This window comes from Lethenteron reissneri, chromosome 56 (genome assembly GCF_015708825.2).
Source record: "Lethenteron reissneri isolate LAM-NWPU_2019-01 chromosome 56, ASM1570882v1, whole genome shotgun sequence".
Taxonomy (NCBI): domain Eukaryota; kingdom Metazoa; phylum Chordata; class Hyperoartia; order Petromyzontiformes; family Petromyzontidae; genus Lethenteron; species Lethenteron reissneri.
Genome location: NC_083834.1, coordinates 8082704 through 8109824, shown reverse-complemented (window position 1 = coordinate 8109824; position 27121 = coordinate 8082704). Strand labels below are relative to the sequence as shown.

The following is a 27121-nucleotide window of genomic DNA, read 5'->3' as shown; positions in this document are numbered from 1 at the left end:
GTGTTGACCTTCTTTCGCACGGCACGGAGCCAACCGTGATAATCGATGCGATGTGTACACATCGCCACTAGGGAGACAAAGGCGGCCGGGCGTGTGGCTGGCCACCCCTTCCCCCATGTGCCGTGCCGGCCTTCATAGGTGCTGCTCGCTAACAGCACTTGCGCCGATATTCTGTTGAGGCTACACGGGAGGGCCCCCTTTGTCTCTCTAAATATTTGACGTGCAGCCGTTTGTCAACCCGCGGCTGAACGAAGGCCAGCTCCCCCGCCTAAGCCCGCGTCGGTCACGGGAGCCGTTTGACCATACTTCACCACACTTTGCCAGCGCCGGGGGGGGAGGGGGCTGCCGTCAAGCGTAGCCAGGGGAAGAAAAAAAATTTCCAAACTCGGGTGGTCGGTTTTCAGTGGCGAAGTGCGCTAACCGCAGCGCCATCGCTCCACCCGATTTGGAGTTAAAGCACGTCTCAACGGCGTAGCAGTGTGCGGCGACGACAATGATACTCCTCCCCCCCCCCCCCCCCCCCGTGTAGCCTTCAGCGGAACTGTTTGGGGGGCAAGTGCTGTTTGCGAGTAGCACCTATGAAGGCCGGCAGGGCACACGAGGGAGGGTGGGTGGCCAGCAGCACGCCCGGCCGCCTTTGTCTCCCTCGTGGCGGCGTTTGCACACCGGACTGGTTTTGATGTTTCACGCAAACGTCACGAGGTGTTGGCCGTGAGCGGGGAATCGAACTCGGTTCGCCGAGAGTGGGAGAGCGAGCGAGACAGCGAGTTGAGAGGCAAGAGGCTGACAGAGTTGAGTTTCAAACCAAATTGTATTGCTGCCGGCAGCAAAAGCACTGGAGCCGATCTCGATGCAAGACACATCGAGTACAGCGTCACGTGCCCACGCCACAAACACTACCCGTGTCACATGCAAAGACAGAGATCCCCCGTGTAGCCTTAACAGACTGTTGGGGCAAGTGCTGTTAGCGAGCACCTCTGAAGGCTCGAACGACACACGAGAGGGACGGGGGGCCAGCACCACGCCCGGCCCGCTTCGTCTCCCCAGTGGCGATGTTTACTACACACCGCACCAGGCACTCATTTAAGGCCGAGTCGGCCTAGAGGAGGCTCAGGTAATCGTCGCTGGTGTTGGCCGTGGGCGAGAATCGCCGCCGCTCCCCCAAGCAAGCAAGCGACACAAACCCGCCCTGGGATGATGGGGGCACGGGGTGGCACGGGTCCGTGTGATCGCTTGGGTGCCGGCTTTTACAAAAAGAATTACCCCAAAATATCCACTTCCCAAATATAGCGCGCGTCGTTAGCCCGCGGAGATCTCTGCAAACGACTCGAAGAGGTGTGAACGTGCTAATGAAGAGATAATGAAAATCTGACAATATTGTGGTGTGTATGTGGGTGTGTGTGTGTGCGATGGGTGGTGTGTTTGTCTGTGTTTGTGTGTTTGTGTGTGCGATGTATGATGGGTGGGGTGTTTGTGTGTGCGAGATGGGTGGTGTGTGTTTGTGTGTTCTATCGGTGGTGTGTTTTTGTGTGTGTGTGTGTGCGATGAATGGTGTGTTTGTGTGTGTTTGTATGTGCGATAGGTGGTGTGTTTGTGTGTGTGCGATGGATGATGGGTGGTGTGTTTGTGTGTGCGTTGGGTGATGGGTGGGGAGCGGTAGTATCGCGGTTTAGTGCGCAGTGCTACAAACCCGACTGGATCATCGGGTGCTACTCACTAACAGCACATGCCCCATCAGTCTGAATAAGGCTATACGGGGGATCTTTGTCTTGGTGGGCGGTGGTAGTGCGGGTTGCGTGCGCGGGTGGTTGTGTGTGCATGCGATGGGTAGCGGTAGTGTAGTGGTTTAGCGCCCTGCGCTACAAACCCACCCACCAGAATTCCATTCCCGCTCACGGCCCAACATCAGTGACCAAATCATCCGAACTGATCCTGGGCCTCGGGTCGACTCAGCCGATGCAATCGAGCACTTCGTGCCGCGGTGTGTAAACATCCCCAAACTGTGGCCGAAGCAACACCGCTACTTCGTGTGCCTGTGTGCTCGCTACCAACGGCACTCGCCCCATCAGTATCATAAGGCTATACGGGACGTCTTTGTCTTTGGTGAGTGGATGGCTGACTTGACGGGGTGGTGACAGCATCAAGGCGGAGGCAAGAGATGAGCGGCGTCGTCTCCAGAAAAAATGAAATATATTTCACACGGGACTCGGTTGAATAAATAAGGTAGAGGCGCATCCCCTGCAAGTGCCGGCTCACGCCACTGCTAGCGGAAGGGAACTCCGCGCGACAGCTGCCCTCTTACTCAAGAGAGCGGGCAGGGAGGGGGGCATCAACAACCTGCGGCTCCGAATCCGCATGCGGTGGCTCTTGAAGGACCGCTTCGTGACCCGTTCTTTATGAAGGTGCACCCCACCGTCTCCTATTCACCACTTGCATATTGAGGGCTCTTGAAATATGGAGTTTCTTTTTTTTACAAAATTCGAAATTTTTTATATTAAACATACCTCCCTCTTGTTGTTATGGTTGTTGATTACCGGTCTCGAGGGTGTTTTGGCTGCCTGCTCTTTTCCTCTTGCCAGAGGTCTTGGAAGAGGTTGGGTGGGTGGGGTGGGTGGGAGAGGGGGGTACCCACATTCTACCCCACCACACGTGATCTGCCGATCGACTGGCTGCTGCGCAAGCGTTCTATAACTGCGTGTGATGAGGATGGGGGTGGCTGGGGGTAGGTGGGGGGAGATTGAATAAACGTGCGCCATCGTTTCAACTGCCGCGCCGGTAGATCGAACCGGAACGACGCACGGGACCTGCGAAATCGTCCAACGTGGTTCATTCACCATGAGCGCCGCCGTGCCTAGCAGCGTCCCCCGTAGCGGGGGGGGGGGGGGGGTGGGAGCTAGGTGTTAAATTCGGCATGAATGCGGCATCAAAAACGAACGAGTGATAGAACGAATTCATGACTGCGTTCCCACCCAAAAAAAGGAGTTAATTTGTAAAGAAACAAAAAAGTGCGGGCGCGCGGAGACGGTGTGAAATGTGGCGGTGATTTTCCCGCGACCCCTCCGCGTCTCGCTCATTTGGACGTAGCGACGAGCTACAGCGTATCGGGCGGTTAATATTATTATTACAATACATAGATGTCTTATTATTATTATTCCTTCAACCCAAAGGCGCTCACGTGAGCTCCTTCCGTTTGTTCTGTGGACGACAGCAAAAAAAAAAAACCACGGCGGGGGATTTAGAGAGCAAACATAATGAGCGTGGCAATTAGTGGGGCGGGTGGCTGGGTGAGTGTGTGACGGATCGTAGTTTTGTGTTGGTGTAGTTATGCACGAATGCACCGCGCGTCTCATCATCTCTTTAAGCAAGAAAAAACTAATTAAAATTAATAACGCGCGTGTACTCTGGGGAAACACTAAATAAAAAAAAAGTATTTTGTTTACTTCCAGCGATGGAATTATATAAAAAAAAAACATGTATTCCAGCCTTTACAAAACATCAGAATGAGAATAGTCATTTATATTTGAGGAATCCGATGAGCTATGAAGCTCTTTTTCACAGATGTCCAGTAAGGGGCACGGGGTAAGAAGGCTACAACAACAACAACAACAGTTACAAAAACACGATCGGAGCGCAAAGTACAAGAAAGGTAAACAAATCACCGAGACACAAACAAACACAACACTCAACCATCCCCATCCTACCAGCCAAATCCCACTGAGATATTTAACTTATTTTTCCAGAAGCGACCTTGCCACAAGGGATATCTCAACAAAGTTGCCCCACGATTTGGACATTCAAAGCAGCAAAATGAAAGAAAAAAAACCTTTATTATGAATTATCATGAGCAAAATAATCATAATAAACGTAATTGCAATGCGCGTTCCAGAGTGTTTCCATGCCATCGTTCAATTTGTAATGGAATGTGGTAGACTTCTCTTTGCTGAATCCCGTACGATAGATTTATGATTCTGGCAGGATTTGTCCCGTGTATTGTAAAGGCTCTCCCTTCGGGTTTCGCGTTCGATCGGCCACCGTCGATGGACTACCGGCCACGGTTTTTCAATACCGCGTCCAATAGGGCATTACATTAGAACGTTCCCCCAAGGATGCTCTAAAGAGGATGTCATACAGGACTTAAATGCTCCCTGCCAATATATTATTTGACATTGCATTCCCACGATTTCTCGTATGCGTTGGGGAGGGGAGTGGGGAGGGAGGGAGGCAATTGCGTGACCCAGCAGTAGCGCTTTCGCCGATTGCTGCAAAAGGTTCGCAGTTCTCATCTGCATCCTGCCACGGTGGCTCTGAGATGTTAACTACCTCGCCTGGTATACAGGAGGTCGTGGGTCCGATCCCAACCCCGACGCCTGTTGTATATTAGGAGTTCGCGTGGATTCTTCTCCGGGTCCTCAGGGTTTCCCGACAACATTTAGAATCAACGACACGCATTGAGGATGTTTGGCTGCTACAAATGTCCACGTGATGGTAAGCCACTCCGTTGAGCTATCATCTGTGATAGCAAGGTCGCTTCTGAACAAGAGCTGTATCTGCTCAGTGGGCCTTACCTTGTAAAATAAAATAACAGCATCATTCAGTTGAGTCGTTGTTAACATCGCAAGCGTATCACATGCTCCCCGTCGCCTGCTTCGCGGTGGACGTTAAAGATCACGTGACGTCACTCGGAAAGAGTAGGCCATCGTGTTGCCGGCGTCACGGTTCAAACATTTTCCACGTTTGAAAATCAGCTGCTTTTGGGCCAAATATTCAAATTTTCGACCAAATAACACCCGAACATTGCTCAATTGAGATCGCGCGCAGTAGCGTCATCAGTAGCAGCAGCAGCAGCAACAGCGCCTCCTGCTGCGAAGCTACTGCAGACCGTGTCGTGAATACTAAAAACTCTTGAGCTATGTAGGGAAATTTTAGATGCGACCGGCCACAAATGATAGCACAACGAAGTGGCTTATCGCGTGGCAATTTATAGCAGGATTCTAATACTCGTAAACGGATGTTCTTGATTCTAAATGTGGAGGGGGGGGGGGGACCCAGAGGGACCCCGAGAAAAAATCCACTCCACCAAAGGGGAGAGAGACACGCAAACTCCAAATATGCAGCAGGCGTCATGGTCGAAATTGTACGCACATCCTCCTGCATACCAGGCGAGGGAGTTAACATCTCGCTACCGTGGCGCCCGTCCTGTGAACACACATAAGCGCCCTCCTTTGTAGCGATAGCCTTGCACGAGAAGAATGATAGCGCCAATACGAAATCTACCAAACGATTACGACCAAGCCGAACATACGCGGTATGCAGTTAGAGCAACAACTAAAAAAAATCGTGGCTTATATATGATCAAAGACGGACGAATTCTTTTGAAAGTAAAAAAAAATTCGAGCCAATTCCATTAGGCCCGTTTAATTCTTGTAATTTATATCGTCTCTCTCTCTCTTTGATTCGTCTGTGACGTTACCACTCACCTTGGGGAGAGCACGATCGGTAATGGAAAGGCATCCATTAGGGTAGAGCCAGTGCGGACGTCTCTGAAATGAAGAAGAGTTTGGCGAATAATAATAATAATAATGCATTCGCTCGCGAGAGATTCTGGGGTTTGTCGGGACTTGCCGCCGTGATCTGTTCACAAGGGGACTATTGGACTACGGCCACAAAGACAACAAAGACAAATATTCCCCTTGGGTCAAAACGCTACTGGCCATCACCTGTGAAGGCTGCAAACAACAACAGCAGCAACAACAACAACGACGACCGCCAATATCCACCGTGCGTCGCTGACGTCACCGCGGCGCTTGTGAACTTTGAGGCCACGTGAAGTGTCGAACGCTCGCTGCTGGCAAGGTGGTCACGGGACAGACCGGGGTGCCGTGGGTTGATTGAGATGAGTGGCTGGCAGTAGCACCACCGCCTATTCCCCCATACTATGCCAATGTGCTCTTTTTTTTATCCGCCCGACGCTCCGCTCGTTGTTTTGAGCGTCGCATCTCTGCGCTCCGCTCCTGTTGGAGAGCGACTGCCTCCAATTGTCCAGTCGCGTCCAGTGGCAAATACAAAGATCCCCCGTATAGCCTTAACAGACTGTAGGGGCAAGTGCTGTTAGCGAGCACCTATGAAGGCCGACACGGCACACGAGGGGGTGGGTGGCCAACACCACGCCCGGCCGCCTTTGTATCCCTAGTGGCGATGTTTACACTCCACACCAGGTACTCATTTTAGGCTGAGTCGCCCTATGGGAGGCCCAGGACCTGGTCAAGTAATTGGCAATGGTGTATGCCGTGATCAGGAATCGAACCCGGGTCACCGGGTTGGTAGTGCGGGCACGCTAACCCCGATGCTACAACAAAGATCCCCCGTATAGCCTTAAAAGGCTGTTGGGGCAAGTGCTGTTAGCGAACACCTATGAAGGCCGGCACGGCACACGAGGGGGTGGGTGGCCAACTCCACGCCCGGCCGTCTTTGTCTCCCTAGTGGCAATGTTTACACTCCGCACCAGGTACTCATTTTAGGCTGAGTCGCCCTAGGGGAGGCCCAGGACCGGTTTAGATCATTGTCACTGGTGTATGCCGTGAGCAGGAATCGAACCCGGATCGCCAGGTTCGTAGCGGTGCGATAACCGCTACACTACCGCTACAACAACCGCCATTGCGGTGACGTCACCACGACGCTTGTACCAGGCTATGTGCACCTTGAGGCCAGGTGAAGTGTCGAACGCCCGCTGGCAGGAGGTCACGGGGCAAACCCAGGTGCCACGGGTCGACTGACTGAGATGACTGGCCGCGACACCACATGTGCCCCATACCGTGCCAACTTGCTGTGCTTTAGCCGCCCGGCGCTCCGCTCGTTGTTGTGAGCGTCGCTCCTCTGCCCTCCGCTCCCCTTGCACACACACACACGTAGGTACACAGCCCAGGGCCCATGCTCACGCACGGACACACGCCGCAAATAGTTTTAGTCTGGGCCCCACAGGAGCCCCACTGCATTTCAAGACACGGGGCTTAAGCACGGAGACGTTCTTATTATTATTATCGCGCCGTTATCGGGGCTTCAACAACAACAAACAAACAAACAACAACAAAAACAACCGACCCCCGGTGTGGCACAAACAAACAAAAAAACAACGCGACCTTTAGCGAAACGTAGATCACTCGCACGAAAACCCGAGTCGGAAATCCGGCGGGGTAGGGAAAATCCGGCTGCGGGAACGAGAAATAAAATCGGCGCCAAGCTCCTCCTGTTGGTCAATGCCGTATCGACGGCGGGCGATCGTCAACCACGTCCGAGCTGCGTTGATCGCGGATTAACAGATTTGTCGGGCGAACACTTGAAACGGAAACAAAAACACGAACTCGGTTGAGTTTTGCGTCACTTAATCGTGAGCACCAAGAGCTGGGGTTGGGTTTTTAATTTTTGTTCTTTCCGCAAAATAATTGCTGGCAGTGGTGAGATTATCTGAATTCTGGCAGGGCTGAGATAATCTTAATGCTGGCAATGGTGAGATTATCTGAATTCTGGCAGGGTGAAATGATCTTAATGCTGGCAGTGGTGAGATTGTCTGAATTCTGGCAGGGCTGAGATGATCTTAATGCTGGCAGTGGTGAGATTATCTGAATTCTGGCAGGGTAAGATTATCTTAATGCTGGCAGTGGTGAGATTATCTGAATTCTGACAGGGTGAGATGATCTTAATGCTGGCAGTGGTGAGATTATCTGAATTCTGGCAGGGTGAGATGGTCTTAATGCTGGCAGTGGTGAGATTATCTGAATTCTGGCAGGGTGAGATGATCTTAATGCTGGCAGTGGTGAGATTATCTGAATTCTGACAGGGTGAGATGATCTTAATGCTGGCAGTGGTGAGATTATCTGAATTATGGCAGGGTGAGATGACCTTAATGCTGGCAGTGGTGAGATTATCTGAATTATGGCAGGGTGAGATGGTCTTAATGCTGGCAGTGGTGAGATTATCTGAATTCTGGCAGGGTGAGATGGTCTTAATGCTGGCAGTGGTGAGATTATCTGAATTCTGGCAGGGTGAGATGGTCTTAATGCTGGCAGTGGTGAGATTATCTGAATTCTGGCAGGGTGAGATGATCTTAATGCTGGCAGTGGTGAGATTATCTGAATTCTGGCAGGGTTAGATGGTCTTAATGCTGGCAGTGGTGAGATTATCTGAATTCTGACAGGGTGAGATGATCTTGATGCTGGCAGTGGTGAGATTATCTGAATTCTGACAGGGTGAGATGATCTTAATGCTGGCAGTGGTGAGATTGTCTGAATTCTGGCAATGTGAGATGATCTTAATGCTGGCAGTGGTGAGATTATCTGAATTCTGACAGGGTGAGATGATCTTAATGCTGGCAGTGGTGAGATTATCTGAATTCTGGCAGGGTGAGATGATCTTAATGCTGGCAGCGGTGAGATTGTCTGAATTTTGGCAGCGATTTGATGATCTAAATGCTGGCAGCGGCAATATTAGTTGAATGCTGGCAGTGGTGAGATTGTTTGAATCCTGGCAGCGATGGGGTGATCTGAATGTTGGCAGCGTTGAGATAATGCAAACGGTAACGCTGGCAGCAGTGAGGATGACGGCTGCGGCATTGATTAAAATTGTCGTGGCAACGGTTGTAATTGTAATTGAAGCACCGCTGATAAATTATCTCGAGGGGCGCGCGTTGACGCTATTGAGATGTATGCATCGTGTGGCTCCTGTGTATCCAGTGTACGGGTTAGGAGGCCCATCCGGATTAAGAGCTCCCTCCCTGCCATCCCCCCATTTCCCTAGGCATCCCTGCAGCCCGACGCGTGCTGCCAGTCCCCAAGAGAGCCCCGTTTCATCGCGGTAATGACAGCAGCGCGGAACTGAATGAACGCACGCGATGAAAATAACTGTTTTGGCCATTCTCTCTCCAGCTTGACCCAGGCAGCTCACTGTTCCATTGACCCTGTGTTCCGACCTGCTCTCCCCCCTCCCTCTCCCTTCCAGCTTCAGGGCCGTGCCGATGCCATTCCCTCCGCGTGCCACCGTCCTTCACAGTTCCTTTCATTTTTCATTTTTCATCACTAGCAGTTTTTTGGTTGTTGTTGCTTTTGTATTGCACGGATTGTCCGTGCGTCGTCTGTGCGTCGTCTGTGTGTGCCTTGCAACAGGCAGGGAGAGAGAAGAATAGAGGTGGGGGAACAATGAAGCTCATTTCGCACCTGTAATTATGACGCATGTGTCTCCTCTGTCAGCGGTAATTATTGCCCGTTCGCCCTGCCCGTTCTGACTGGGGCCCCACCTCGAAACGCCGCTCGCGTCGCGTGAAATGAAAAACGCCGTTCCGACTTGAATTTGTGTTTTTTTATTTTTATGTATGAGGCCAGCAGGTCTCCCCGACTGCTGTCATTCCCCCGTCGCGGTTCGCTCCTTCACGACCGCGACGAGCATAGAGGGTGGCGCCGGACGAGTCTGGAATTACAAAGCGAAAACTCCCCCACCCCGTCTCCATCATCTTTCTCCTCCAACACTCTCTCGCTCGCTTTCTCTCTCTCTCTCCCCCTGACTGTCTCTCTCTCTCTCGAGATCGAGAGCTGCACGCCAGAGCCGTTAACTCTAGCGCTGCAGGGAGAACGACCCGCACGCTGTCGAGGGCCGCCCGCACGTTGCTGATGATTCCCTGCAAGGTCGAAGCCGATCGGATTTCACGTTGAGCATAGGAAGGAGCGATCCCATCGCACCCCTCCGTCGCTACGTCGTCGTTTGTTTTTCTGCTCAGTTTAGCACGTAGCGGTCGTGGTAGTAGGAGTCTTTCGTGACCAATGTTATCCATAATAGAGTTTTTATTCCTCTTGGTTCTTTCGGTAAAGTCACGTAGAAAGAACCAAGAAGCTGAATCCCTGCAGTCACGAAAGCTTTAAATCGAGAGTTTTTATTTATTTGTTTGTAAAAATAAATGTGTCGTTAGACCCGCCACCACCACCCGGCGCAGCCAATTAGTAAGGTTGTATCGCGTAAACAAAAACGTACCAACTAGTTACTCGTTCAGCACACCGGTTGTGTGTTGGAGAGTGAACCCACAGCAACATTTGCAATTCGAGTACTGTGAAGTTTCGCACAATAATTGCAACGAGCATCATCAGGCGATAGCCAGAAACATAATAAAAGCATCTTATGTCTTTCTAGTCATCGCGGAGTGCTCGTGACCTCGATGATAAAGACTCCACTGGGTTTCGTGAAAATGCAACTGTAACCCCTCCCGCGGTTACAACACTCTATGTCTCTATGTCTACCCCTGTCCCCGAGAGACAGATATCTTCGTAATCTCGTGATCTCTAGATTGGTATCCAGGCTGGATCCTGGGCCGCTGGTGCCCGACATCGGTTGGAACCCGTGTCTAAAAATAAAACAACGAATTTTTTTTTAGAAACGTGAAATAAAAAATCATGCATATGCATGGGTGACGTAAGTCTAAAGCGCGTTTGTCATCGCAAGTATTTAGCTGGCGATAATTACGTTAAGATTCAAGCCGTCTAAAATGGTTATGTTTTTTTCATGATTTCAGCTTTGCGTAAAAATACGCATCGTAAGCTTTAGAATGGCTCATCATTCATGGGGAATTGGCTGAGCGGCTTAGGAGGCGCTATCACGACAAAGATGCATACAGATTAGCCTTTAATTATATAAGGATATGCCATCGGCTTATCCAATGGGGAGTGTGTGGTGCAGTGGTTAGCACCCTGCATTATGAACCTGACAATCTGGGGTCAGAGTACAGAATGTGTTATGACATCGCAGAAATGTTGAACGTTTAGCGTACGAACACATTCCTGTGGAGGGAGCTGGGAGGAACGTTGGGTTACTCGGTCAATGGCCAGGGTCAACGGCGGCGTGGTGTATTCCGCAAATATGCCCGACTGTGAGGGCGGGCACAAGCCGGCGTGAGTAGGTTAAACGTTGATTTTTATAAGGGCACCACGGGGTGACCAGCCCCTCCCCACCCAGCCCCTCCCCACCCTCCCCACCCAGCCCCACCCTCCCCACCCAGCCCCTCCCCACCCTCCCCACCCAGCCCCTCCCCACCCTTCCCACCCAGCCCCTCCCCACCCTCCCCACCCAGCCCCACCCTCCCCACCCAGCCCCTCCCCACCCTCCCCACCCAGCCCCTCCCCACCCTTCCCACCCAGCCCCTCCTTGCACGACGGACGGACGGACACAATAATCCCCTGTGGGCTGGTGTAACCAGGAGGTTCCTACCAGTATTATACTCTCTCGTAACTCCCGGGTAAATAAAGAAAGTTACACACGTTGGACATTCCTAGCGTTACGAGAAATCTTTACGGGGTTGGTCGTAAGTAGATCGTAACCGATAATAACTATCGATGATGTCACACAAATTGCCGTCAAATTAAATCACCAAATTACATTAACCGCAGCGTTTACAATGAATACCGTCAACACTAATACCGTCATCGTTGGACAGGGTGATTTCTTGTCTCCGTAGCCGTGCGATTTGGGCTGGTGCAGGAGATACTGATGGTGTCTCGCTGTTGCAGCCATTTGGGGTTCCCGTTTCGCATTTAGCGAGGGCTAACGAGCGGGTCAAGCGGCGACACGTTTCACGTGTTTGTTTGTTGTTGTTGTTGTTGCTGCGCGCGCGTGTGACAAGGGGTGAGTACTCAAGAGACGACGAGAGGGGGGGATGGGGAGAGGTGATCTCATTTTTGCAAAAAGTGACCTGGTTGACTGAAAACTGCAATGACAATGACGCAAATAAAACATCGGAGCAAAAAAACACAACTGCATTACAGAGCGAAACGAATAATAGAGATGTAAAGCAGTCGACAGGCATACTATTGGTGTAAATACATTGCCTGCGACAAAAAAAAGTTGGCTCAGATAAATCACGTGTATTGAACGCGCAAACATTCACAGCACTCTAAAGTGAAGTTAAAGAAACAGCAAAAAATATATTCGGGGTGATTATTGCATCGGCGTGTAAACAGACAAGGATATGCATCCAAAGATAATCGCCAGTGACGTTATCACACAACATCGACCGCTCAACATCAACGCGTGATTTTCGATGTTTTTTTATTGTAAAATTAGTGGCGATGATGATGGTGGTGGTGATGGTGGTGAAGATGATGATGATCACCACACAATGCCGCTCTCACACGACGGATGGATACACCCGCAGTTTAGAGACTCATTAAGTCGCGTAGACCCATAGACTCGCATGGAGACCCATAGGCTTACATATAGACCCATAGACTCGCATGGAGACCCATAGGCTTACATATAGACCCATAGACTAACATAGAGACCCATAGACTTACATAGAGACCCAGACTAACACAGAGACCCATAGACTTACATCGAGACCCATAGACTAACATAGAGACCCATAGATTTACATCGAGACCCATAGACTTACATAGAGACCCATAAACTAACATAGAGACCCATAGACTTACATCGATACCCATAGACTAACATAGAGACCCATAGACTAACATAAAGACCCATAGACTTACATAAAGACCCATAGACTAACATAAAGACCCATAGACTTACATAGAGACCCATAGACTAACATAGAGACACATAGACTAACATAGAGACCCATAGAGTTACATGGAGAGCCATAGACTAACATATAGACCCATAAACCTACATCGAGACCCAAAGACTTTAATATAGACCCATAAGACCCATAGACTATCACAGAGACCCAGTCCATAATAGATTTTTTTGGGGGGTTAGATCGCGTAAATATAAATGTGTCGTCAACCCTCCACCACCACCCGACAATCAGCAAGGTGTGTCACGTAGCACAACACGTGCCAGTTAGTGACGCGTGCATCACACCGACGGTGTGTTGCAGAGGAGACCCACAGCAGCGTTTGCGATTCGAGCCCCGTGACGTTTCCGAAAAACCCGCGTGTGAAACCGACAGAGGGTGCGGGTGGTGCAGACTGCACCACGGGGGGCCAGTGGCGTAGGTAGGATATTTTTGCGCCCGGAGACGAACTCTAAAATTTGCGCCCACACCCCCCGTTTAATCACATGCCAAAATGTAATTACATGACATGTAGGCTGTGTGTGGCGGGATATATGAACTTTTAGGTTGAGGTGTAGATTTGTGCAGTATCTTCTTGGTTCTTTCGGTAAAGTCACGTAGGCTGGTAATAATAAAATAATAAAAATAAAACATTATAAAATAATTCTCACGATGTTTTGGCCACAACGTAAGCAGCCGTCCTCAGGTGGAGAACAGGTCTGTCGGGGAGACAGCGCCCGAATGACTGAATGACTGTCTTCTCGACAGACCTGTTCTCCACCTGAGGACGGCTGCTTGCGTTGTGGCCGAAACGTCGTGAGAATTATTTTATTATGTTTTATTTTTATTATTTTATTATTTCCATTCTACGTGACTTTACCGAAAGAACCAAGAAGATGAATCCCTGCAGTCACGAAAGCTTTAAATCGAAATTTGTGCAGTAGTTTCAGGCTGCCGCGCCCGCCGCAATAAGTTATAATGTCACGTTGTAAGCCTCATTTTGGCGCCCCTTTACCTTGGCGCCCGGGGACATATGTACCCCCCTGCCCCCCCTAGCTACGCCTCTGCGGGGGGGGGGGGCCACGGCTCCCACTCGGCCGTTCGGGGGCCCGAGGCTACGGCGACCAGGGGGTAGATTGGACCGGACCGGGGCAGTGTCTTTCGTTCGCACCCAGGACCCATGCCAAGCAAGCTCGCTCGCTCTACTGGACGACCAACAAGAAAATGAAAAATGAACCATTATTCAGCGTGCAATTTTCTCCTGCTGAGAAATGTGAAATCAATGGCTTTTTTTCCTCTCCCCTTTTGTATCTTCCTTTCATAAGCAAGCATTGCAGGCTAAAGCAACATGTGTGTGTGTGAGAGTGTAAGGGGGGTGTAGGGGTTAGCGCGCTACGAACCTTGCGACCCGAGTTCGATTCCCGCTCACGATTATCTGTAACCGGTCCCGGGCCTTCCCTAGGTCGACTCAGACTCAAATTAGTTACTTGATGTGCTGTGTGAACATCGCCACTCGAGAGACAAAGGTGGCAGGGCGTGGTGCTGGCCATCGACCCCCTCGTTTACCCTGCTGGTCTTGATTTGTGCTCGCAAACAGCACCTGCCCCACAAGTCTGTTGAAGGCTATCTGGGGGATATTTATCTTTGTGGCGATCGAGATTCAACTCCAGGCAGTGATGCACAAATCCAGAGCCACTTCATTGCTACGCGTGGTTTTGAATTTGGGGCCGTCCATAAATGACGTCGCGCACCTAGGGGGGCGGGTGGGGTCAGACATTTGTGACGATGTGTGACGAGGGGCGGGGGGGGTTGAGAAATGTGACGTCACGTAAAAATGCGCAACTTTAAATAAATATACACAACACGTTCTACTTAATGAATAGACTTTTTAATAAATGTTTTCTCATACAACATCAGAGTGCAGCGCCACATTAAATACGCACTACAATGACAATAGTTTAAAGCGATTTGAAGCTTGTTTTATTTTCAAAATGGAAATATGGTTTTGGGGAGGTGGGGGGCAGAGCTTTGTGAAGTCATATTTGAGGCGGGGGGGGGGGTCTAACTTTTTGTGACGCCGTGTGACGAGAGAGGGGTGGGGTCAAAAATCGTCCAAAATCGCGTGACGTCATTTATGGACGGCCCCTTTGTGGCGATCGAGGTTCGACTCCAGGCATTGATGCGCGTGGTTTTGAATTTCCTTTCGATTGATTCGACCTTTCAATGGGGTCGCCACCGATTCCACGATCCAACCCCGGAAATATGTCTCAGCCAGCAACCAGGGTCGATGAACAACAACACTGCACAGTTTACTGAATTAAAGTTCAAAACGCCCACACCGGTTAGCAGATCTCGGTTACAAATCAATCCCTGCTGCTGCTGCTCGCATCCGAGCATGGATGAGGTCGATTCGCTGGCTGTCCTGGGTCAAACCAGGATAGGTTGCAACCACGTACCGAGATGAGTGCCTGGCAATGCCACGCTTACACTAAACACTGGCTGGGTGTGTGCAGGGCAGGTCTGGCATCAATAGGCGCTCGCACACAGCAGTTTACACCCGCCGTGCGCACGTTTATGTGTTTCAAGTCACTGCATCTGCTCGAGTCACGGTTGTTGTCATGGCTTATGAACTCGATACGACGAAGACGAAGTGATTTGTTCTCCGTTAAAACATATTCCAGTCCAGGCCAAGGGACGTCCTTAATTCCGCTTTTAAAACATGCAGTTTTTCTTGTGCACTTGCCCCACAACACTCTGTTCACAGGCTATACGGGGGCCCCGTGTCTTCTCTGTCTATTTGTTGATATTCTTGATCTTGAAACTTTTCCATCACTGACGAGTTTTTTTTGTCTTTCCCCCGCCTGTTTTCGTTTCATTCTCGCGGGGGCCGGGAGGAGAGGGGGTTGATTTTGGGTCTTGTTTTTTCTTGGTTGTTGTTTTTTTCGTTTGCTGTTTTTGTTTTGTTTTTTTTGTTTGTTGTTTTTTTTTTCTTGCTTTCTTCTCTTTGCCCCCCCCCACCCCCTCCACCTTTCCTCCAACCACGTGTCGCCCGCCGGGCAGGGAACGAAAGTTTACGGGAACACTACGAGCAGGACAGCAAGATGGCCTTCGTGGTGAATGCCATCTACGCCATGGCCCACGGCCTGCACAAGATGCAGCAGGCGCTGTGCCCGGGCCAGCGCTCGATGTGCCCCGCGATGCGCCCCATCAACGGCAGCACGCTGCTCACCTTCCTCATGCGCACGCGCTTCTTCGGGGTCACCGGCGAGGAGATTCAGTTCGACGAGAACGGCGACACCCCCGGCCGGTGAGGTGCACCACGGTCGGCACTCGCCCCTCCCCCCCTCCACAGACACGCCCCTTTCACACGCACACCCCCCCCCCCAGACACACCCCTTGCCTACGCACACCCCCCCCCCAGACACGCCCCTTTCCCACGCACACTCCCCCCCCCGACACACCCCTTGCCCACGCACACCCCCCCCAGACCTCACCCCTTTCCCACGCACACTCCCCCCCCCCAGACACACCCCCCAGACAACCAACCCAGACATCCCCCGTCCCCCACCAGACACCCCCCTCCCTACCACCACACCCCCTCTCCCCCACCAGACACCACCCACCCCAAACACTCCCTCCCCTAGACACCCCACTCCCCCAGACACCCCACACCCCCAGACACCCCACTCCCCCAGACACACCACTCCCCAGACACCCCACTCCCCCAGACACCGCACTCCCCCAGACACCCCACTCCCCCAGACACACCAACCCCCAGACACCCCACTCCCCCAGACACCCCACTCCCCCAGACACCCCACTCCCCCAGACACCCCACTCCCTCAGACACCCCACTCCCCCAGACACCCCACTCCCCCAGACACACCACTCCCCCAGACACCGCACTCCCCCAGACACCCCACTCCCCCAGACACCGCACTCCCCCAGACACCCCACTCCCCCAGACACCCCACTCCCCCAGACACCCCACTCCCCCAGACACACCAACCCCCAGACACCCCACTCCCCCAGACACCCCACTCCCCCAGACACCCCACTCCCCCAGACACCCCACTCCCCCAGACACACCACTCCCCCAGACACCCCACTCCCCCAGACACTCCACTCCCCCAGACACGCCACTCCCCCAGACACCCCACTCCCCCAGACACCCCACTCCCCCAGACACACCACTCCCCCAGACACACCAACCCCCAGACACCCCACTCCCCCAGACACCCCACTCCCCCAGACACCCACTCCCCCAGACACCCCACTCCCCCAGACACCCCACTCCCCCAGACACCCCACTCCCCCAGACACCCCACTCCCCCAGACACACCAACCCCCAGACACCCCACTCCCCCAGACACCCCACTCCCCCAGACACCCCACTCCCCCAGACACCCCACTCCCCCAGACACCCCACTCCCCCAGACACACCACTCCCCCAGACACACCACTCCCCCAGACACACCACTCCCCCAGACACCCCACTCCCCCAGACACCCCACTCCCCCAGACACCCCACTCCCCCAGACACCCCCACTCCCCCAGACACCCCGCTCCCCCAGACACCCCACTCCCCCAGACACCCCACTGCCCCAGACACCGCACTCCCCCAGACACCCCACTCCCCCAGACACCCCACTCCCCCAGACACCCCACTCCCCCAGACACCCCACTCCCCAAGACACCCCACTCCCCCAGACACCGCACTCCCTCAGACACCGCACTCCCCCAGACACCCCACTCCCCCAGACACCCCACTCCCCCAGACACCCCACTCCCCCAGACACCCCACTCCCCCAGACACCGCACTCCCCCAGACACCCCACTCCCCCAGACACACCAACCCCCAGACACCCCACTCCCCCAGACACCCCACTCCCCCAGACACCCCACTCCCCCAGACACCCCACTCCCCCAGACACACCACTCCCCCAGACACCCCACTCCCCCAGACACCGCACTCCCCCAGACACCCCACTCCCCCAGACACACCAACCCCCAAACACCCCACTCCCCCAGACACCCCACTCCCCCAGACACCCCACTCCCCCAGACACCCCACTCCCCCAGACACCCCACTCCCCCAGACACCCCACTCCCCCAGACACCCCACTCCCCCAGACACACCACTCCCCCAGACACACCACTCCCCCAGACACCGCACTCCCCCAGACACCCCACTCCCCCAGACACCCCACTCCCCCAGACACCCCACTCCCCCAGACACCCCACTCCCCCAGACACCCCACTCCCCCAGACACACCACTCCCCCAGACACACCAACCCCCAGACACACCACTCCCCCAGACACCCCACTCCCCCAGACACCCCACTCCCCCAGACACCCCACTCCCCCAGACACACCACTCCCCCAGACACCCCACTCCCCCAGACACCCCACTCCCCCAGACACCCCACTCCCCCAGACACCCCACTCCCCCAGACACACCACTCCCCCAGACACCCCACTCCCCCAGACACCCCACTCCCCCAGACACCCCACTCCCCCAGACACACCACTCCCCCAGACACCCCACTCCCCCAGACACCCTACTCCCCCAGACACCCCACTCCCCCAGACACACCACTCCCCCAGACACTCCCTTCCAGACACTCTATCACCGCTGTTTAGTAGAAGGATGACTGAGGCATAGTACCCCCCCCCCCCCCCTCATGATTGAGGCGTTCGCTGTCTTTGTAAAAAATTGGTAAACCTGTTAACGATGTTCGTTCCAACAACTGGTTCCGACTTCTTTGACGCTGCGCCATCCAGTGAAGGGAGATGCCGTTTGTTGTTCACTCTGCGACGGGCAGAGTTGGCTTCTGCAAGCGCCAAGCAAGGACAGGGTTTTGTTGCTGTATAAATCTGCAAAGCCACACGCTCCACTACCCAGCCACACACTCCACTACCCACACACTCCACTACCCAGCCACACACTCCACTACCCAGCCACTCACTCCACTACCCACACACTCCACTACCCAGCCACACACTCCACTACCCAGCCACTCACTCCACTACCCAGCCACTCACTCCACTACCCACACACTCCACTATCCACACACTCACTCCACTACCCACACACTCCACTACCCACACACTCCACTACCCACTCACCCCACTACCCACTCACTCCACTACCCAGCCACTCACTCCACTACCCAGCCACACACTCCACTACCCACACACTCCACTACCCAGCCACTCACTCCACTACCCAGGAACTCGCAGGCGATGGACACTTCTAAGTCCGGCTGTAGACCCCACCAGCTGTGAATCACGGCCACCCTCTTTCTCGGTCTCCCCCTCTCCGCCTCGAGTCTCTCTCTCCCCGCTTACTTCTCACTTGCTCCTTTACACTCACGGCGCTCCGACATCTGTTGTTTAAGGGAGCCTTATAAATCAGATTGGTTATTTATTTATTAATAAGTTCACGTTTTTCATCATAGCGTGTGTTGTGTGTGTTCTCATGCGTTACGACTGAATCTCGAATTGGATTGTCAACACTTTAAATTATGCAAATATTGTAATTGATCGTGAATAGTAAATGAAAATCCGTGGGTGTGGTGGGGTTTTGGGGTTGTATGTAATAAAGCGAGCGACAGAGAGCAAATTATCTGAAGCCTCAAGCGACGTGCGGGGTGGAATTAGAACTATGAAAAGAAGCAAGGATGCGAAACGGAAGATTGAATTCACAGAACTCTACAAGACGATTGGGAGAGGGGGTTGGTGGAGGGAGAGAGAGAGAGAGATAAAATAAATAAATAAACCCACGCCGCAGAAGCCACCATGGCGAGCGTGAATGATGAGATCGATGATCGGTCGCACCCGTTAGGGAGTGACACGGAATTGTTGATGGGCCGAAAGTAAACAATAATGAACACGTGGCGGCCAGCACGCTAATGGACATCTGTGAAAACAACAACAACAACAACAAAAATAGCTTCACCGCTCAACCGGCTTCCTCCAGTGCACGTCGACATTTTTAAATCCTTTATATTAAGTTCGCTTGCTTGCTTGCTTGCGTGCTTGCTTGCTTACGACCGTGCAAATCTTTCGGTCGTTTTTTAACCCACTTCCCGTGATCCAATCGAGCTGACATTTTGCACACAGACTCGTTGTGCGAGACAATTTTTTTCAAAAATTGTACACTGTTTAGGGAAAACAAATTAAATATTTAATTACCAATTGCTTAATACTGGCAGACAATCATCTGACCCATAGGTGGCAGCCATCTCAAGCCAGAGGACGAGAGGACTCTAGCCGCCACGCATATAAAGGATTTATAGTGAAAAACTTTGTTTTTACGGGTTATACTTATAATTCTACGAGACGCGTGCGGCCACCACGTGGGGCCACCACGTGGGGCCTACCTGAGCACGAGACCTCCGTGGCAGTGGCTGCGGTGACTCTGTTATGAATATCGCTGCTGCTGATGTTGTTGTTGTCGTGTAAATGCAACGCGTGGCCAGAGGCCCAGTGGCGGGAGGAGGGAGCGAAGTTGTGTTTGTAGTGGCCAAGAGACTCGTCCGAGTTTAAAGCTATGAACTGAATCTTAGCAGGGTTTTTTTACACCATTGGAACCTCATTTGCCAGTAAAAAATATGATAATTGGTTTTTTACCCTTCTATCTGGTCCAACCCATGTGAGACTAGGCTCTAAGGAAAGCTGTCTCGGGTGTGGACCAATCAACATCAAGGACAGTGCACATTATCAGAGTTATGTTTTTTATTTGCATTATGACTGCAGGTATTGTGGTCTATGCAAACATGATTCCTTGTAAAAAAAGGTGTCAGTTTTGTTGCCAGATAGAAGGGTTAAAAAAACTATTATCAGGGTTTTTTAAATCATTATTTCTGAGTGACGCCACGTGACCTTTAACGTCCACTGTGACGTGAGACGACCCATAGTATGTCAATGATCGATACGCCTGCGATATAAAAAAAAAACTACTCAATGAAACAATTGTTTTTTTATTTTACCAGGTGAGGCCCCACTGAGGCTGTATAGCTCTTTTTCAATAGCGACCTGGCTATCGCAAATGATAGCTCAACGAAGCGGCATAATCATCGTGTGGAAATGTCGAGCAGCCGGGTACTCTAAACGCGTGACGTTGATTGTAAATGTGGAGGGGAAAACCGGAGGACCCGGAGAAAAGCCCACGCGACCATGACGAGGGAGAGAGAGAAAGAGACACGCGAACTCCACATATACAGCAGCAGGCGTCAGGGTCGAGATCGAACCCAAGACCTCCTGTATACCAGGCGAGGTAGTTAACATCTCCTAGCCACTGTGATGATGATGAGAGAGAGACACGCAAACTCCAAATATACAGGAGCAGGCGTCAGGGTCGAGATCGAACCCACGACCTCCTGTAGACCAGGCGAGGTAGTTAACATCTCCTAGCCACTGTGATGATGATGAGAGAGAGACACGCAAACTCCAAATATACAGCAGCAGGCGTCAGGGTCGAGATCGAACCCCAGACCTCCTGTATACCAGGCGAGGTAGTTAACATATCAGAGCCACTGTGATGATGATGAGAGAGAGACACGCAAACTCCAAATATACAGCAGCAGGCGTCAAGGTCGAGATCGAACCCCAGACCTCCTGTATACCAGGCGAGGTAGTTAACATCTCAGAGCCACTGTGATGATGATGAGAGAGAGACACGCAAACTCCAAATATACAGCAGCAGGCGTCAGGGTCAAGATCGACCCCACGACCTCCTGTACACCAGGCGAGGCAGTTCACTTCTCGCCACCGCGGTGAAAGCGTACATGAGTTGCAGCCGGGCGAATCGTGAACCTCGTCTTCACGGCGTCTTCACGGCGTCTTCGCGGCGTCTTCTGCACCACAACGCGTCACACGTCAGGGAATCATTCCGTTCGGGCGCCATCCCGAACCCCCTCCATCCCCAACCTTTCATTCCCTTACCCCGACCCTTTGCCGAACGCTCCACGACTCTCCGCCAAATCAGACGGTGCCACGGTTTATCCACTGCTCGATGAAAGCCCTTCCCTATCATCACCCGACCACATTCCTGCGATTGCCACGATCCGTTCCGCGTCTTCTGCACACGAGCCGACCCTCGGTTGCTCCGTTTCCACGGCAAAGCGTTCCACCCTTGGGCGCCTTCCCCTCCCCCCTCAACCCCCTCCTCCTTTAGACTGCCATTCTTGATTATTGGTTTTTTACCCTTCTATCTGGCAACAAAACTGACACCTTTTTACAAGGAGTCATGTTTGCATAGACCACAATACCTGCAGTCATAATGCAAACAAAAAACACAACTCTGATAATGTATGCACTGTCCTTGAAGTTAATTGGTCCACACCGAGACAGCTTTCCTTAGAGCCTAGTCTCACATGGTGTTGGACCAGATGACGCCGTCTGTCTCGGGTGGGGACCAATCAACTTGAAGGACAGTGCACATTATCAGAGTTGTGTTTTTTGTTTGCATTATGACTGCAGGTATTGTGGTCTATGCAAACATGACTCCTTGTAAAAAGGTGTCAGTTTTGTTGGCCAGATAGAAGGGTATAAACAATTATCATATTTTTACTGGCAAATGAGGTTCCAATACTGCCATTTTTGTCACCCGCCTGAACCGCTGGCCGTCGCGCCGCCACCATATCGCAAGCTGTCCCCTGCCCGAGCCCCCCGCTCACTCTCGATGTGCTTAGCTCAGAGATCCGCGTGCGCTCCTCGTCCGGATCTCGAGGTGGGATACCGAAGCGTGCCGTCCGTGTACTCGACGCTTTTGCAAGCTTTGACTCTTTAGCTCCCACTACATCTCTCTCTCTCTCTTATTTATTTATATCTGACCGAGGTTTTCACGTTTCTCGTCCGTGGGGTCAGAAGCGGGGGTAGCGCGCACTGATTGAAAACTCTCGCCCGCCTCCGGACGGAAAATAGGAACCGCGACGAAGCCTGCTTACATTCTGGCTGATGATGCTTGTTGTAATTACTGGCGAAACGTCGTACTCAGATGGTAAATGTTGTGGCTTGGCTCTCCAACACACCGGTTAGTGCTGTACTAGTGACGAGTAACGAAAATGTTTGTCACGTAAACCTTACCGATTAGCTGAGTCGGGTGGTGGTGGGTTTAACGACACATCTATATTTACGCGATCTAACCCAACAACCTCTTATATAAACTATTGGTTGCCAAAGCCTACGTGTTAAACCAGAGTTAATTCAGTCGGTAAACGGAAGAATACATTCACAAATGACGTTTCAGGCAGAGAGATATCCAGATTTTCTCTCTCTCTCTATGTGCTATGAAGAAGGACCATTGCCCGAAACGTCGCCTGTTCTATACTGGTTTTCCATTTAAGACAACGCACACGGTGTTATCGACATGAGACGTGTTGATCTTTTATTTTTCGTGCCTGTTTACCAATCCCCAACGCAGCAGTAGTAGCTGCAGCTGCAGCAGCATCAAGCGGTAATGTTATTCATTGTAGCCATGTGGACAGGGAGCAGATCCGCACGGGATTTAGCGGTTGAGACCACATCGGATTTACATGCGATCGACCGGTTGAGACTTGGCTTGCCGCAGGTGTTAGCGGCCGCCGCCGGGAATCGAACTCAGGTCGCCGGGTTCATAGCACTGCCCGCTCAAACCCCCCCCCCTCCCACCACCCACTCGACCGTTCGACTGTTCCACTCATAATATGATGATAAAAAACAAGTTACGTAATCTATAATAAGTAATACGTTTCACGATGTTAAATGTAATATACCCGCACCTCTGATTATCACGGGTCGGCTACGTACGGCGCGAAAGAAGTTCAACATACGTTCATAATATAAACCAGCCACAATAATACAATATGTGTAAGAGTATATACACATGTATCATTCACAAGAGTCCGTGCGTCGCACTCTGCATCTCCCAGCACGCGATGACGACGGCGACAACGATGATGATGACGACGACGATGATAACGATGATGATAATGATGACGACGACGATGATGATGATGATGACGACGATGATGATAACGATGATGACGACGATGATGATAATGATGACGATGATGATAACGATGATGTTAACGATGATGATGATGAAGACCACTACGATGATAATGATGACGACGACGACGATGATGATCATGATGATGACAACGACGATGATGATGATGACGACGATGATGATAATGATGACGACGACGATGATGACGATGATGATAATGATGAAAACCACGACCATGATGATTGATTATGGTAAAAATAATAATGACAACGACGACGATGATCAAAACGACAATGACGATGACGACGACGATACCTACGACGATGTTGACGATGACGACGCTGCCGACGTCGGTGATGTCGTCATGGCACTATGCCCTCGCAGTCAGAGTGTGATGATTCACCGGGCGCTCGAATGCCTTCTAGGGGCCCATCGAGTGTCAACTGGGAGACGTCAAAGACCCCACACCCACAAAAGCAACGTTGGTGGGGTAATAGTAGCCATTTTCTATACTTTTGATGCATAAGCAATTAGAAAATAACGCTTACTACCCAGGAACAAAAATCGTGTTCCATCGTGAATAATTATTGTTGACCAAACCCGCACTGCTGCCTACGATCACGGCCAAGAAGAATCGAGGCTCAGAGGTGGCAAGATTTTATTTATTTAAAAGCCTCTCTCCACCGATCGCGAAGGAATCTGACCGCTGAATGAAATAACGCCGGCGGCGCTTGCGAGGTGTACGGTTTCAATTTCGTCCGCGATGTAAATTCACTTTGATATGTGGACACAAAAAATACTTTGTAGAAATTGCAGGGGGTGGGGGGGGGGGGAGAAAGTGAAGTGGGGAGTGGGAGAGGCGGGGATGGAGGGATAGAGATGGGTGGAGGGGGACAGGGGTAGGCTCGCTCGGAAGCCTTATCGCTCGCATTTCACTTCAAGTTATATCCCCCGCAGGAAATACTCCACGCAAATAGGCTGGCGCGCCTCTTTCATTGCGGGGGGGAGGGGGCAATGGGCCGCGTTCAGGGCAGAGCGAGCGGACAGATTTTGGCAGACAGGAGCCCTCGCCGGAGCATCCGAGTTTGATTTGACGCGGCGTGTAGCCGAGCAACAGCGGGTCTATCTGGAGCCGTTCTCTCGTCCCTGATTGAGAGCCGTTTTCCCTCGCGTGCCCGGCCACTATTTCTCCTTATTATGATTATTGTTGTACGGCCGTCTTTGAATTCTCTAGATTTCCTCCCTGGCTCTGCTGCAACCTCCCCCCACCCCCCACCCCCCCTCACGACGACTCCGCGCTGCAATCCCACGTGCGACTCCGTAACGCAGGGGGTTTGTTTGGGTTCGATCGCGTAAAAGAATATCGATGTGTCGTTAAACCCGCCACCACCCGACACAGCCAAGTAGGAAGGTTGGTCACGTAAACAGAACGTGCCAATTCGTCACTAGTACAGCACTAGTGTGTAGTGTAGTGTATAGTGTATTGTATAGTGTAGTGTATAGTGTAGTGTATAGTGTAGTGTATAGTAGTGTATAGTGTAGTGTAGTAGTGTATAGTGTAGTGTATAGTGTAGTGTATACTACTGTATAGTGTAGTGTATAGCGTAGTGTATAGTAGTGTATAGTGTAGTGTATAGTGTAGTGTATAGTAATGTAGTGTATAATGTAGTAAACTAGTACAGCACTACACCGGTTGTGTGTTGGAGAGCAGAACCACATAATTTACAATCTGAGTACGACGTTTCGCCAGTAATTACAACTAGCTTCATCAGGCGAAAGTCTACGTAGTAAACATGCGTACAACTATACACTACACACTACACTACTATATACTACACCATGCTATGCACTACACACTGCACTACTATACACTACAATATACACTACACTGTACACTACACTAGTATACACTATACCACTATACTAAATAGAAAACTAATTTATAAAAAAAAATGGTTGTTGTGTTTAGTTTGCTGTCCTTACCCCGCACCTCCGATTAGCACGGTTGGCTACGTACGGCGCGAAAGAAGTTCAACATACTACTATACACTACACTACTATATTCCACACTGTGCTACACTCTACACGACTATACATTACACTGCACTATACACTACGCTACTATACCCTACACTATATAATACTTTACACTACACTATTATAGACTACACCATCAGTAGAATCACCATCACGCGTTAAGAGTATTTGGCTGCTATTATACTGGTAGGACCTCCTGGTTACACCAGCCCACAGGGGATTATTGTGTCCGTCGTGCAGGGAGGGGCTGGGTGGGGAGCGAGAGGCTGGGTGAGGAGGGGAGGGTGGGGAGGGGCTGGGTGGGGAGGGTGGGGCTGGGTGGGGAGGGGAGGATGGGGAGGGGCTTGGTGGGGAGGGGCTGGGTGGGGAGGGTGAAGCTGGGTGGGGAGGGACTGGGTGGGGCTGGGTGGGCTGGGTGGGAAGGGGCTGGTCACCCCGTGGTGCCCTTATAAAACTCAACGTTTAACCTACTCACACCGGCTTGTGCCCGCCCTCACAGTCGGCCATATTTGCGGAATACACCACGCCGCCGTTGACCCTGGCCATTGACCGAGCAACCCAACGTTCCTACCAGCTCCCTCCGCAGGAATGTGTTAAATGTCCACACCACGATAAGACCACTTCGTTGAGCTGTCATTTGTGGTAACGAGGTCGCTTCTGAAAATAAGAGACCCACAGCTCAGTAAAAAAATTTTTTATAATTTGAATATTTTATTTCGTCGCCGGTTGGAGTGTTGGCCCTCACTGCTTAAGAGAGAGTGCGTCCCTTGGGCACAACCGCGACAGAATAGCACTTTTGTATTTTTTGGGAACACGCGAAAGAGGATGGGGGTGGTTGTTTGGGTGTCGGTGTGGCCGAGCGAGAAGGGGGGGGGGGGCGGGTTGGTGTTGGGAAATCCAAGGACCGGCTCAAGACTTTTACTCGCCACTGTCGTGGGCCTGTGTCGGACGAAGCAAATCAATCTCAGCACTCGCCGGGTTCACAGAGCGAGTTGCGATGAGGCTCCGGGCACGCGATGCTGCTGCTGCTGCCTTCCCTGGCCCCGCCCCCCCCCCACCAACACCACCGCGCGCTTTAGTGTATGGAAAACTGGACAAGGGACCTTGGTGGCCCCGGCTGATTGGAGCCGTGGAGCGGTGTTAGAGGAGTCATTTCCTCGGATATTGACACACTTCATTACGAGGTTATTGCTCGGTTTCCTTGGTGCGGCTCGCTGCGTATTTGATCGGCAATCCTGGGCGGGGGTTATGGGTGGGTGGGTGGTGGTGGGTGGTTGGTGGGTGGGTGGTGGTGGGTGGGTTGTGGGTGGGTGGTGGTGGGTGGGTGGTGGTGGGTGGTGGGTGGGTGGTGGTGGGTGGAGTTGTGGGTGGGTGGGTGGTGGGTGGGTGGGTTGTGGGTGGGTGGTGGTGGTGGGTGGGTTGTGGGTGGGTGGGTGGGTTGGTGGGTGGGTGGGTGGTGGTGGGTGGGTTGTGGGTGGGTGGTGGTGGGTGGGTGGTGGTGGGTGGTGGGTGGGTTGTGGGTGGGTGGGTGGTGGTGGGT

The 27121-nt window shown here is 52.0% G+C and overlaps 1 protein-coding gene across 1 annotated transcript in view; it reads left to right on the top strand.

Annotated features, from left to right (window-relative positions):
- The window catches only part of LOC133356939 (metabotropic glutamate receptor 5-like), a 149980-nt gene that overhangs the window by 55978 nt on the left and 66881 nt on the right, over positions 1 to 27121 (top strand). Inside the window, exon 4 of the mRNA XM_061574646.1 lies at positions 15608 to 15854. Coding sequence (XP_061430630.1) covers positions 15608 to 15854 — 247 coding nt within the window. The remainder of the gene's footprint in view (positions 1 to 15607; positions 15855 to 27121) is intronic.